Source organism: Strix aluco, chromosome 2 (assembly GCF_031877795.1).
Source record: "Strix aluco isolate bStrAlu1 chromosome 2, bStrAlu1.hap1, whole genome shotgun sequence".
NCBI classification, from domain to species: Eukaryota; Metazoa; Chordata; class Aves; order Strigiformes; family Strigidae; genus Strix; species Strix aluco.
The window spans coordinates 113,643,600-113,659,241 of NC_133932.1; the positions used below are offsets into that span (position 1 = coordinate 113,643,600).

General features: G+C 38.4%; 1 protein-coding gene across 4 annotated transcripts in view; it reads right to left on the reverse strand.

The window, feature by feature from the left end:
• The window catches only part of FRY (FRY microtubule binding protein), a 198,494-nt gene that overhangs the window by 163,853 nt on the left and 18,999 nt on the right, over positions 1–15,642 (reverse strand). For 3 of the 4 annotated variants that reach the window (XM_074815877.1, XM_074815876.1, XM_074815875.1), the window contains exon 1: positions 10,783–11,471. The exons of the other annotated variant lie outside the window; for it this stretch is intronic. In XM_074815877.1, the coding sequence (XP_074671978.1) occupies positions 10,783–10,852 (70 nt within the window). In that variant the 5' untranslated portion in view covers positions 10,853–11,471. Of the gene's footprint in view, positions 1–10,782; positions 11,472–15,642 lie in introns of those variants that run through there. 4 annotated transcript variants of the gene reach the window in all.

Here is a 15,642-nt window from a genome sequence, read left to right on the forward strand (position 1 = left end):
AATACATACATCGCTCTGCCACATTTTCCTGCCTATGAGTAATAGAACAAAAATCAAAATAACCACCTAGCTTTGGTTCAGATGGCACACAGGTAAAGGGTGTGGTGAGGTTATTTGTTTCAAACATCTGCCTTCAAAGAAAAAGAATTATAGCTAAGTAATTTTCTCCTCATTTAAGGCATCAGTAGCAACAAATATGCACCCTGTGGAATTTAAAATAATCCAAGAACATTTCCATTTTAAAATTACTACTTACCGCCAATTAAAAATCTCATTAGAAATAATAACTAGTTGAGTTATGATTCACCATGTGTCATTTGGCTACCAAGAATGTGAAGGAAGAAAGCTTCTTCCAGTAAAGGAATAGAAAACAGGGTTTCATTTCCAGCTCTAACACAGGTTTCATGTGTAATCTTGTGTTTCTCAGTTAATTTATCTGTTTCAATTTGCCCAGTAGTAGCAATAAAGGAATAATACTTCCATCTTTCATATTCATGTAATAATGCTAAAAGAATTTAAGTCTGTACAGCTTCCAGATGGGAAGCACTGTATGAATACTATCATAATGTAGACCATTGCAAGCAAGGTATTTGCAGCAGTTTCCCCGCATCTGAACTAATGAATGTCAATTTGCATCTTGTGAATGTATTTCAAAATAAGCAACACTATGAGTTTTGTGTGCATTCCTCTCAAAGGTGTGACTGAAGCTTGTCTCACAGCTGGGGTATTTACAAAGGCTGCCACAGCAAGGATTTTCTTATGTCTCAGACAATGGGAAGCTTATGCTGTCATTTTTCATCAGGTGGACTTTCCTCTTCACTACCTAACAGCCTTATTTTACAAATTCTGTAGAAACTTAGGTATCTTTAAGAACTCTACCCCTCTCTGAATTGTTCTGAAATTGGTCAACATGTTTTAAAAAGGCAGGCAGACTGAATAAGCTTTGCTTCCATTGGAAAGCAGACTAAAAATAGCTCCAATTACAAGGGAACAAATTGCAAAACCTGATGTCAGGTAGCTTAGCCCACTTTCAACACGTGGTATCTCTGTAATACACACAGAATAAACCTGATTCTGAAAATATACAACAATATATTACTGTGAGTATATGCAGAAACCTACTATACAAACTTCTCAAGGAAGAACTTTGTCTAGAACTCTACATAGGTATCCTTCTGACTAAAAAGGCGAAGTGATTGAGACATTTAAGCCATTCATAAATAACAATCAGAAATGCAGTAAAAAAGGTAATTGTTCTGTTCAACAAAAGTTGTTCAAGGGAATCAATACCAAAACAAACAAGTTGATAAACGGACTTCCTTTGAAGTTTAATTTACTCCACATCTAAGTTAAGACTCTTCAAAGTTACAGAGACCAAGGGAAGATAGATAGAGAATAGGAATAAATATTAGTATGATTGCTTAATTACAGAATTACTGCAAAACAATACCTTTGGCAGGCTACTGTGCTGAGCCAGGTACTACTGGTTACTTAAGAATCCAAGGCAATATAAACGAATCTTTCAAAGTCAAGCCTTTCAAAATAAAACTAAAACCATCTGCAACTTCACAATTATAAATAAAAACAAGAACAAAAATAATCAAGATCTGTTACATTCTTTTGATCAGTCCTTGTCTAATGCCAATCCATCTAACATTTCTGCCATACACAAATCATGACTTCTGACCCCCTCACTGACCAGTGAAAACAACAGCAGCCTCTCTACTGGTATGCATTAGTGCTACATTTGATGACAGCAAATTTCTGAAAGCATAGAAAATATTCAGGATAAACACTTTTTAGTATGTCTCTCAGAAGGGTCTCATTTTTTTTGTGTGTGTGAAATTTCTCTGCTAAGGGTCCAACCACCTAATTAAGCTCTTTATCAGCAACACATTCCCCTGGAGACACATGATAACGTGTCACTACAGCAATCCCACAGTATTTACAAAACAACACTCAGATTTCTCTTCAAACCAGTGGCCTGAAAAGCACCCCAAAACCTCTCTTCTGGGACATGACAGAGCTGAATCTCTCAGGCAGCTCTGTAATACCAGTTGCATCAGTGACCTTGATACTATGCACAAACATCAACACTGTTGGTGGCCTGTCTTTATTGGTCATCTCTGTATTTCATGCAGAGGAGGAAGCAAGCAGCATTTGACAACTCTGTGAAACCACTGCTTCTTGGCCGAGAGCAAACTAGGAAGCCAGTGTTTCCCAGATGTGTTTCATTCAGCCACTTGTTTTTTAGCAAGCTTTGCTGTCTGCTGTGTATAGAAAACCTTTGCTGTCCCTCAGTTTTGAATGTGACTATAATTTGCAATAGATAAAAGACCATAAATATATATGGAATTGCCAGGCTTCTCAGTAGTTCCTGCAAAGAAATGAATCTGTGCTCCCGCACTCTGGACTTGCAAAAGTTCTACCTTCCCCCCTTATCAGAAGTACCATATCAAGGGGCACTCCAGCACCTGGGCAGACAGAGACTGGAGAGACCTTGCTGGTGAAGACTGAGACAAAGGCAGCATTCAGTACCTCAGTCCACTAAATACCTTGCCCCATTCAGCGACGGGTCCACATTTTCCTTGTTCAGCCTTTTACCACTACTGAAGCAAGAGAAACTCTTCTTGTTGCCTTTGATATCCCTTGCAATTCCCATCTCCAGTTGAGCTTTGAATTTCCAAGTACCATTCCTGCATGCCTGGGCAATGTTTATAAATTCCTCCTCTGGAGCCAACCCCTGATTTTGCCTCCAATATACGGTCTTTTTTGCATTGGAGCTCAGCCATGAGGTCCCTGATAAGCCACACTGGTCTCCGCATATGTCTGCTTGTTCCCCTGAGTATCGGGGTGTCCCACCCTCATGCTTGGAAGATGCTGACCTCAAAGACCTGCCAGCTTTCCTGAGTTACTTTGCCTTTCAGAGCTACCCCCCATGAGATCCCACCTAACAGTTTCTGAAATCTGAAAAACTTAAATCTGCTCTCCTAAAGTCCTCTGCCACCCTCGTTACTCACTCTTCTCAAGATCTTGAGCTCCAACCAGTTCTTCCTTGTTAATGGACAGCAGACCCAGCTGCACTTTACCCCTGGTTGGTCCATCATGCATCAAGAAGCTACTTCCAACACCCTTAAGAAATCCTGATTGCTTGCGTCCTACTATGTTGCACTTCCAGCACACATCAGGAGGTTCAACTCCAACCTCAGTAATGCATCAACTTCCTCAAGTTGCTTAATGAAGGCTTTGTCCACTTCCTCACCCTGATTGGGTGGCCTGTAACAGATTCCCACTATCACTCTGTAACTCTTAAAGTACTCTCTCCTGATCCTGACCCACAGACTCTCAAGCCCATGTTCACCCATCCATCCCATAGAAGAGCTCCATACACTTGAGTAGCTCCTTCAAAAGGCAGCAACCTTCGCTCCTCACCTTCCTGCAGGTCCTTCCTGAAGAGCTTGTATCCATCCATCACAGCACTCCAACTGTGTGAGCTGTTAACACCAAGCCTGCTACTTCTGCAGTCTTGTGACCACATGCAGCACGTGACTTCCTTCTGCATGTTTTCCAGAGTCCATGTATTTGTATGCATACACTTAAGGTGGGTGTCTCTTCATCCTGTTTTATGGTTCCTGAGGTCTCTCTTGTTCCCTTTGCCCTGCACCCTTTGCTTTCCACCCCAGTTCACTGCTACCTAAGTGGGTCATAATGTCCCTCCATTGTCATTCCCAGTTTCAAGCTCTCAGCAGATTGATGAGCTAGTTGGCAGATGTCTTGCCCTGCTTTGTCATACTATTGAACATCTTTCCATTTATATTCTTGAAAAATATAAATACTACAAGAACTTAAAATATCTGGCTGAAAGAGCTGTTGCAAAGTTTGAACACTATGTTTAGTATTCCTTTTAGCTGGTGGAATACACAAAGGATTGGATGATTTCAGAAGAAAGTATACTAGAGGGGAAAAGATTTTCTTTCTATGGACAACTGATTCAAATCTAGTTTAGGTAACTACAGTGAATAAAAAATTACCAACTCACAAATAACTCAGCTACCTACCTCTGTGAAGTTATCCTGCAGTCCAAATTTATCATGGAAACAATAATAGCAACAACAACTTCCCTGTTGATGCTCTGAAGCATCGAAGCGAGGAATGCAAAAGCTAGCTTGGCCTGGAGAAGGAACTAGCTCTGATACTTAAATGCATGCACAGGTACAGGAGTCACTATTAAGAAAGTATGATTTACCATACAGCTCCACCAGTCTAACAGCAGAAATCAGCCAAAACTGCCTCTCACTTGTAGTTGTGTATCCTTGTCCCCTTCCTTATGCTGACACCAGCATCTACACCATTTTAGAAAGTTTAACTGGAAGGATATTAACTCTGTGGGTAATTAGGGTGGGAGAGAAGGGGTAGGAGCATGGGGACAGGGACAAGGGGCTGATGTGGGACTGTCCCTCCCAGGCACAGCTACTGCAATGCTACATGTACCCAACCCATAGCAAGTGTCAGAGAACTTACTGATTGCTTAGAAACTCAGGAATTGAATACAGAAAATAAAGCTGGACAAACACATGAAATCATAAATCTGGAGGCGTGGAGACTGTTTCCCACTGTTCACAAGTCAATATAGAGAAGAGATTTTAAGCTATTAATGAAATGAGTGCATAAAAAGTGAATAAAATACAAAAGGAATGTTAAGTAGCAATTCGGCTTATATCCTCCATTACTAAACTTGGAACATTTTTGTACATTTTATACACCTAAGGTAACCTGCACATTATCACTTCTCTTAAATACATTCCCTTGTATATAATTTTATACATATAAAAATAAAAGATACTACAGCTTATTCAATGGTATTTTATGTGCATAGAGGAAACCACAAGGACTGTTAGATCTTTTCCTGATCCTTTTGAATAGTAACTAGCTATACTGGAAAAAAACAAACTGCTGGTAATTTGATAAAACCAAGGATATTCACAAATTAATCACTCAAAGTGGATACTAATAGTATAACAGAATAGTTTTGTTTTTACCACAAGTAAAATTATTGGAACCTTTGTGGAATACCTACCAGTGATTATTTATGCCTGGTTTATGCTTAGTTTCCAGACTATCTTATATTTTGAGATTAGGACTGAAGTTTTACCAAAAAAATTTATGTACTAATATTGCACTCAAACTATCTTTAGATTTTTACTACAGTAATTCAAACTTCTTAATGACAAGCAAACTCATTCTGTAAATAAACTGAATTTTGCAACAGAGCATTTCTGATTCTTTCATCCTTTTTTCCTCCCAATATGGTAGGAATGATTCTGGAAGGTCCTGAACAGAGTGGCAAACATCAAACCAAACAAAAATCCTTTTTTGAGAGCTCTCAGGTCCCCAAAGTCATAAAACTTCCACTTTCCCTGACTACTAAGAAGAGCCATGTAAAAATGCAAGTTCTAAAATGGGTACCACTAGAACACAGAGTCCAAACACTCTGATTTAATGCCTCGCCTTACAGCTCTGTGGAGAAGAGGATCAGAGCTACAAATACGAAGAAATTTGTCCTGGGAGATTACAGTCACAACTATCAAGAAAGTCACTTTTCTGCTGACAATCACAGACTACTTAGAGATGAAGAATACACTAAGCACCCTAATTTCAGGCTCAGTGGATAGAGCACTCAATTCCCTTCATGTAGCAAGACAGCTTGAATTAATAGCATCCTTTGTCCAAGGCAGGGTCACATGCCAAGGCCTGAGCAGATGCTAACCTTTGTCCCCAGGGCTCCCTAAAGGCAGAGGCTGTGGAAGTGGCCAGCATTCTGCAGATGTATTAGGGTGAGACCTCAGTAGCAAGCAAGAGGAGCAGGTCCAAGCGTGGCCCCAGCCAGGCTGCAGTTACTCTGGCAGTGCCAGCCTGCTCTCCTGCTTACCGCAGCCACGTGCCCCTGTCCCTTCCCCATCTGCAGGCCACCCACTTGCTTCAGGCAAGAACTGATCCTTTCCCTGCAGAGTGAGTTTGCCACACATCAGCTTCTTGAATCAGCTCACTTCAGGTCTGCAAGAGTAGAATGCTAGTGTAAAAGAGATGTCATGGAAGGATAGGTCCTTCTTGTTCAGTAATTGTGTTTAAGTGGGCACTGAGAAACAGGAAGGAGGAGCCTCTTTCGTTCACTGGTATCTTGCTACAATCACTAAGCCTGATAGCATAGTGTGCATAGCATATTCAACTTTAAAACAGGTGCATGCTTGCCTGCAGATTAAGTGACGCCCTGCAAAACGGCTGTTATCATCTTCCTGTACCATAAATTACTAGAATATCAAACTAGTGCACCACAGAACTTAAGACATAATGCAGACTTTTACCTAAGAAACTGCCTACAGGCTTCTCTTTCTCTTGCTCATGGCCACAGGACTTCACGAATATTCTCTGTAAAAAGGTTCAATTTTACTGCTAAATGTATTACATTCATTTAATGAAGGACTAAATGTATTTCATTAATTTCTGTTCCTGACATGGTAGAAACACATCTTGAAGAGCAGAATAGAATATGGCAAACCACTTGGCAGCCAACAACCCGTCAGGCTTCCTACTGGCCATTGAGAAGTTTCTCGAATACCCGATGCTCTTCTGACAACGTAACTTGTTACGATACCAGCACTGTGTTCAACTCAGTATGTGACCAGCAAGCCGAGGAGGAGCCAGATGTTCTCCTGGGACTGTTGTGGGATGCCGCTGTGTTTGAGCAATGCAGGCAATAGCTGATGCGGGTGCCTGTGTGCCACCAGGATTAAGCTGCCTCTGAAGTTACCACCACTAGTAAACATGGAGTGGCTTTTGCCAGCCACTGCTACAGTGACTAGGCACACAGGACCACAGAGGAAGAGACCTGTGTAGTAGTAGAAGGATTGCTTAAAAGCCTTTGCACAGCACAAAGGTGAAGAGGATGATGGTATGAGGATTTTGATATGGATGGTGGCTACTGTGGAAGAAGACAGGGAAGTATGAGCCATGGGAAAGAGACCTGAAGTTCAAGGCCTTATTCCGAGTCTGAATGAAATGCAAGTCTGCAGAAAAAAATCTTGCCATTCAAAGGTAGATTAAACAAGTTTTGTAATCCTTAAAATAAGGCCTTGAAGATAACTATGAGAAGTAGCAAATAAAATTAAAATGTTCACTATGCAAAATGTGCACTCTCATTTCATTACACAAAAAGACACCTTAGAATTTATTTCTAGTAACTGGGAGACAATGAAATAGCTTCTGCTAGCCCACCTAAGAGCTGATTTGTGAGAGCACAAGTGAGCCATCCACCTGTGCCATTTGGATTCTTCTACAGAATCCTTTCTCCAATAAACTTAATTGCTGATCTGATCTAGAAACTGCAAAAACCGGAATTTATTATAGAATTTCCTGCAGTTTATAGTGATGGCACTCCAGCTTCTTGTAGCTTGATTCTTAAACTTTTATTCAGATTTTTTTTTTGAAACTATGAATTTGAAAAATGCATTTGGAAATAAAATTCAGAATAAATCTAATTATCTGATTCATTCAAAAAGTAAAAGCAGTCTAAGGAAAGAGCAGATTCAAATTCTTATCATTTGGATTCATGCTATTCTTCAAATAAATTGCAAATATTTATTTACGAAAAGTATTTTGCAATATTTCCATAACAAATCTGAGGAAAAGACTCTTAATCATCCTACTGTTGGTGAGCCCTATTTTATTCTTGTCATCTTACTGACCTCAGTGGGCCAAGTGAGCACTACTCACCTTGAGTAAGCATGACCATTTTAGCAGTAATTTCAAAAAGAAGTAATGCAAATGACTAATGCAGTTGTTGACTAATGCAGCATTGATCAAAAATACTTGAATATTTAAGAAAACATCAGAACACAAAAAGATGATTATTCTTATTTCCCGAACAGTGAATCCCAATTCTGATCCCATCTCCAACATATTACAGGAGTACTTTCCAGAAATGCATGACATGCACAGTATCTTATTGACATGTGCAGAGCAAAAGTCTGTTTTGAGAGCTGCACAAAGGAGCATTTTGAGGTCTCTCAGTTTGGTGGGACAATTCAAAGGCCAGACTGTGACTTGGCTTTTTTTGTCCCCTAGGAATAAGAGTGCACGCTCACTGAGAATACACCACTGACCATATCATTCTGACTACAGTAGTTAACAGATACCTAAAATGAACTGACTCCAGGGCCTATAAACTACCTGCCTCTTTAGCTGGCTGACGAACATGAAAATCCAAGCAGTATGCTACGTGAACACCTCTGCAAGTGCTGTGTGACACTGAACTGAAATTCTGCTCGGCATGTCAAGAATGCTAGTATGTTAAACACCCTAGATAGCAAAATCAGAGAAAACTGTCATTCTAGGTAGAATAACAGAGTATATTTCATGGTATGGTATGGGCAATGGGCACGGTTGGCAGTCTGTTAGAAAATGTTAATGCTCTGTGTAAGCCAAAACACAAAAATCAATAGAAAGGGCTGGGTCTGGTGGGACTATAAAGACTGGGAAGGGCTTTACTTACTTAGAAATGCTACTTACAGGCACTGTTTTAAAGTGCCCATTTACAGAAACATACATGGACAGAACCTCTACACTATTACCATTTGAACAAAATATCTACTGTAGGATCCAAAGTTATTTTTCTTTTAAAACAGTATGTTAGACCTCTTTCTACTAGGAAAATGCCCCAGCATAATTTATAGCTTACTTCTGCTCTTGGGTATGCAGACACAACACCTATTCTCTTAAAAACATGTTCCTGTGCATGCATGTACAGGCTTCCCAGCAGTTTCTCAAGCAAGGGAAGTGTTTTGCTCTGCTCCACCCATCACATAGCAGAGCTGAAGAAAGCCCTAGGTCTTTTGAACTCCCTACTGTGTTCTTATCAAATTGTTTTTCAGCTAGAAAGGATTATGTACAGATTTATGAACATAACCTTCCAGATTGAATGCAAAAAATATAATTGGTAACAAGTTTAAGTCAATCTGGATTAATTTATTGTATTTCCTTAGTTTTTATTCAAATGCAGTAGAAAGTGTGTTTATCATCTAAAAGAGTGTCAGAAATACCAATTATTCATCTACTATTTCCATTTTCCTAAAACAGAATTTCGTTTAAGGACTTCTAATTTCAGACCAGAAACATCTTTGTTGTTTGGAAATACTTTCAATATACTTCAATGTAGAGGAAAAAGAAAAAAAAATTAAAATGTTATATTTAATTCCATAATGTAGACATTTTTACATTCTTAAGTGCTAGTTTTACTAAGTCTTAAAGTTACAGTAGTCTATTGCAAAAGTAATGCCAGAAGTGATTTGATTTCTGCACCATGAAGTGACTTGTTTTTATTCTGTCATAAACTGTGACTAGCTTGTTATAAAATATGTGTTGTCACAATACACACTTATGTTCTCAGTATTGGATTAACATTAGTCCAAAAAGGTAACTAAATCATAAAATTCTCTTCCAGTCCTTTTGGGATCACTGATTTGAATAAATATGCACTAAATATTTTCAAAGGAGGGCAGATAAGCAATGCTGTTTAGGTAATACTATTATTCCCTGGTGGCTTCACACTTGTGGTAGAAAAATAGATTCAAACAAGGACTACAGTGTTACTGAGGTTACAAATGACCTGGAAAAATACAGTTTCTGTGTATATCATTTAATGAAGACAAGTCACACATCTAATATAGTGTTATTTCTATTTCTTTGCAAGTATTCAAATACATGTCTTGTATTAAGCAGATTTTGAAATTTTTTATACCATAGAACTTTAAAATACTAGTCTTTTATGCAGAAGTTATTAAATTAAAGATAGTGGGATGATCAGAACCTTACTGCATACGTAGCCAAGTTGGATTTTTCCAGAGACATTGTGTTTTATCTTTTAAAAGCAGTTAATTATAGAGATTTAGCACTGTTAGTACAGCTTCTATCGAAAAGGAATATACTGTTCATGTATTTTAAATCAAAAAGCAGATTTCTGCCAGAGTTATCCCATGGCCTTACCTAATCTCAATGTATTTGCAAGCACTAAATTTTATTCAGAAATCTTCATTACATAATATTGCTAAAAATCTGAAGAGTGACTGATTTAAACAGCAATGGAAATCAGGAACAGCAATACTGAAAAGACCAAGGAAGACTAAAATGCTATTTGTTTACATTCTGCAAAACGCAGCCTGGATTAGATAAACAGATGGATTCTTTCTGGATGGAAATATTGCATAAGATTCTGAAATTAAGCATAGAGAGTGGGAAGTGCAGCTATAAGCAACTGATGTTTTCCTTTTATGATATTAAAATAATGACTTTCAGACCTTAAGTATAATCATTATATTTTTGTCCTCAGTGCACAATTAATAAAAACCCACTTCTGAGCAATGCCACACCCTTGTGATTAAACAGCATTTCCACAAATATTAAGATAAACCCTGAACAAATCAAATAAACATGTAGGCAGGAAACACTGTTTGGAATGCACTCCCTGCAATGTACTATTAGAGACAGCCAGAAAGCAGCCTAACTTCAGAATTCAATCAAGCAAAATCTAGTATAATCTCATTACAGCCTTTGCAGTTAATGAAACCTATTTAAATCTCTGACATTCTGATTTTTAGAGCTCACAAAAGCAAAAAATTATTTGGTTTCTATAACACAAACATATAGAAATATAAGATTTTATCCTTTAGGTTATCCTAGCTATTTACCAAGCAATGCGTAATATGAAAAGATTACTCTTCTGCTACTCACTATTGCTCCAGGATTTCAGTAAATATTTGATACTGATTTCAAAGAAGCCTGAATCCTGCTGGCTAGCCATGTCTGCTGCATACAAAGAGGCTTCTATAATTCTGAGCAGCTGAAGTGGCAGGTACTATGTATGTAGATGTGACTGTCACCAGTTAGTGATGTAAACGAGGGGTCAGAGGAGGAAATGAAGTCTCCGCAGATCCACTTCTTCCGTTCATGGTAGGTAAGCTCATTAAAAAAGAAAAAAGCTCAACAACAACAACAAAAACACACCATGAGATTTTTGTCCTTTGCTCTTCCTCCGGGGCTCGTACTTAATTCTATCTGCAGAGTATTTTATTCCCCCACCCCCTCAGTATGTATTTTCATTTATTCCATTCCACAACTGGGCAAATTTCTTCCGGTCGGTTAAGGCATATGCAGTACCACAGCACTTGTTCCATAAGCACGGTTAGAGTATCTTCCCGAAGGGTGTCTGAGCTGTGCTTTTAATAACGTGCAGTCTGCTTGTCTGAAGCTTTTTTTCCATCAGAAGCTGACAGCCGGAGCGTATGCACCTCCTCTTGCGAACTGAGTATCAACTTGAAGCCCTGCTGAAACAGTCTCTTCTGCAGCTGGAGGAATTTCACAAGTACTGTTCAGCTTTAGGAAAAAACCCACCCTCTAATGAATATCCTCTGCATGCTCTGGTCAGCTGCTCTCCTTCCGCCTGTTTCCAAGAAGAGCACGCTGAACTATACACAACTGCATCATGCTGCGGTAAAGCAGAGCTGCACCCATATATCTGATTGCAGTGACGCTGGAAAAAAAAAGGCTCTCCCTCAGCCCAGTTGCACAAGAGAAGCCCTTCCAAAGCACTAAAAACACAGCATTCAGACTGGCTGCTTCTGCTTTTCTTTCACCGCTACAGAAAAACGTGTTGTCATTTTTTTCTTGACTTTTTTTTTTCCCTCTTAACAAAGATGAGAGACAGCAAGCTGAATTCATAATGGCATATAAACCAGAGAGGTCAGTGCTTGGTATTCACCTCCAAAAGAACCACCGAAAATTCTCAGTTTGATGTCATTTTAATCTTGAATAATGTTTTTTTAAAAAGAAACTGAATTCACATAAGTCATTCACATAAGAAAATGAGGCAGAAGCAATTCACTGCTTGTTAATCTCTCTGTATTTTCTGCAAAATACTTAATTGCTAGCTACAATTTCCACACTCCTAAATTCAAATAATCACAGTACATCACTATGCATATTTTAACGGTAATGAAGAAAAATATGAAGAATCAGTTTCCCAAATATTTTTAGTTCCATATATTCTTGGTATCATCCTTTCACATATTATTTCCTGGGAATAACAGTACTTCTTTTCACACTTAGTGGAATAAATTTCCTGCAGCTTCTCATAATTACAGTATGTGAGCCAAAATAGAGCTTGTCTGCTGCTGATTCTTCTAAAAACTTTGTCAGCAATTATATTTGCACATTATTTTTAGTTTCAGTATGCAGAATATTTGATGTTTGGTTTGGAAACTGAAGAACACAAGCATCATTGAGGCCAAACTCCCATGGTTCTCACTGAAAATATGCTAAATGTCTTCTGTAAACATACCTCATCTAGAGATAAGGTTTTGTGTCTTCACTAAGGGAAAGCTGTTGTAGAAACTGATTTTATAAACCTTCCAGTTCCTAAATGAAGTTTACTCAAAACCAGTTTACACCCTTTTGTGAACATGGAGTATCAGAAATGTTGAGTATCTCATGTTTGGTCTCACCAGCTATCAAAGAAATCTGATCAGCTCTTTCTCCCTATACTCTTAAATATTATCCCACTGCTGTCACTCTGAGCCCTCAACTTCTTTCCCGAGACCCCCCCATCCTTGTCCCCATCCCTGTCCCCATCCACTGACTATGCCTCTTCATCATAAAATCCTGTTTTAACCAGCACACTCCAACTTTTTACAATTAAGGTTAAATTTAATACCAAATATGGCAAGTCCCAAGACCTACCATCTCCCTAATAGATTTTTTCAGCAGAGACAATGCCAGGTAGGTTTGGAAGTCCTTATTCATCCTCACAAATGCAAATTCCTATGTTCAAGGATTTAAGTAATAATTTCCCCTGTGGTGCTACATCAGATGCTTTTCTGAAGATGACCGATATATACATTTTATCACAATTCTCCTGTTGAAAATAAAAATATAAGGCTAATTTGCAAATAGTTGTCTTTCCTAAATCTGTGTTGGATTCTATCCAATTTTCAACTAAATCCAAACCTTTAAATTTAATCTCCCACCAAATTTTCTTTCAAAGCCTTGAGTGTGGCTGAGGTCAAGCAGCCTCTCTGTTGATACAGATCCTTTTCCCCCATAAATTCTGTGCTTTATATTTATAAGGCAGAATCTCTGTTTTGATAGATTCAACAAAAATTTTATTACCCAAGCTGCAATTTCATATGCCTGCTCTTCCATTATTATCAGTGGAAAGTTATCTGGTTTTTGTAATATGAATTTGAAGATATTTGAGGTTTTTTTTCCACCTCATAACTAATTTTTTGTTTTGTTTGTATTATTTCTCCTACCTCTGTTCCTCTACAAGGCCCCATCCTCATGGAAAATAAAGGCAAGGCATTCACTTAGTGGTCATATCTTATTCTTACTCTATCTCTCATCCTCACTGGATACTGAACCCTTTAAATTTGATGTTTTTGTTTCAAAATTGTAAAGGACCAAGGACTTTTAACAATTTGCTTTTCTTTCCTTCACATATTCGTACTCTGCTGAAATTCTGATAGTGCTCACTTTAAATCAACAACCTCTAACATCCAAGCCACAACTGTCGTTTTGCTAAGAATGCAATGGGGACTCTTCCAATAACTCTGCAGTCCTTTTCAAGAATGGTGGAGCATTCAATGAAATGACTGGGGTATCAGTTTAAAACAAACAAAAGGTAGTATCTTCTTTCTTCAGGAAGTTGTGAGCTTCTGGTACTTGTTGCTACTGGAGGTTGTAGAGGTAGACAGCATCAGCAGCTTCAAGATGCTGATAATAAACACAAATTTAGGATACTAAAAGGACCAGGCAAAGAGTACTCCCCTCTAACATCTCCAATATGGCAATGCATGCGCTGGGGTGTATGAGAGGGATGGGGTGTATGAGAGGGATGGGCTGCAGAAAGTGGCTACGCCCATGTGCACTCTTCCTAAACAGGATCTTCTACTGCTGCTGTTGGGAGAAGAACACCAGGTGAGATGGGTGACTGGTGGGATTCTGTGGGGTGCTCCTGAGTGTCTCACATTTCCCTCCCAGGCAGAATGGTTCAAGATTCTGTTGGTTGGTTGGTTTTGGTGCTTTCAAGAAATTTCAGACATGCCCTGTAGGCAAGTACCTTATTTCTTCATTGTCACTAACCAATTCCTTTTATTTCTCATAGTTTGTCTTTTCAAAACTGCAGGCCTACCTTGCTTATCCTGAATCAGCTTGTGCAAACACAATCCCATAATCTTCCTGTCACTTGTCCTTCTTGGTCTTCACCAGTTATCAAGTCTAACCAGCACAATCTCTTCTTGGCTTTGTGATCATTTGGCGAACAAATAAAGGGCTATCACATCAAAGGATATCTGGATTGGACTACTTAAGTGGAGTTTGTGTCTGGGATGTTAAAGTATCACCCAATGCCTACTTGCACTTCCCTGTGGGCTAACATTAAAAAGGCTATAGCTACATTCATCCTCTGTCTAGGAGTGGCATATTCCATAGCACCTTTTTTACTTACTTTCTGTGAAGTGATCTGGAGCCAAAGTAATTCCATTTCATGTATAGTAGTCTTTTTTTAACACTGCATCACAACATTAATATACAATGCAGAATCTCACTGCTTTCACCTTTTAGTATTCTTTCTGAAGAACACATTTACCTGTTGTGCACTTCCACTGACAATATGCTGTTGCACTGAAATACTGAACAACCGAACGGATGTTCTAAGACAAAACAGATTAAAGAAAAATGCCATCACTCTCAGATTTTATATTTTTGGCATTGTATGAAAGAGTTCATACAGAATACAACTTTTACATCATGCTTCCTGATCTCACAACTGTACTAAGGAGACGTAGAGACTAATGAACTGCTTTCAGTCTACAGAGCAGCCTCATCAGCTACAAGAGAAAAAATTGCCCCACTACTTAATACAGGTGTTCCCAGCACAGTATTCAACACTATTGTTAAAATTTACTGCAGGGCTGACACTCCTCCGTTACCAGTTCTGCTTTAGAAAGTACCACCCTGAACATAAATGCCTCTGAATTTAACTTTTGCCCTAATAACATCTTTAAAATTAAAAGTATAACCAATTAAAATCTTAACTAATTTCTATCATTAAATAATCATAAAATATTTAAAAAACCTTTTAAATTATAAACTTCCTTTAAATATTTGCCAGTCTAAATTTGTTCAAATAGGACATTCGTCAGATAATACCATGGTTCTGCTCATGTTTTGGAAACACTTCTAAAACAGGTATAATGCACTGAAATGGCAGAAACAGCAGCATTCTAATCGGAACTTATTTTAGGGAAGCTGACAAGCCTAAGAAGTGTTGAAATTATACAGCTTCCACTTTAATTCTTGTTGATTTTATGGTATTTAGAATTTAATTACATATTCCAGGTTGTGAAAGATAGACAGGCATAAGCATACAAAATCTGTCAGTGTAAGTAAGCTTTCTGATGATGGATATTACAGTCTTATATTTAGAAATACAGTGGGCTTCTTCTTATGATATTACTACATGGGAGTTTACGATAAATTAATGACAATGTAACATTTTTTTCACCATAAAAAATCATAATCTGTAATGTAAGGTTT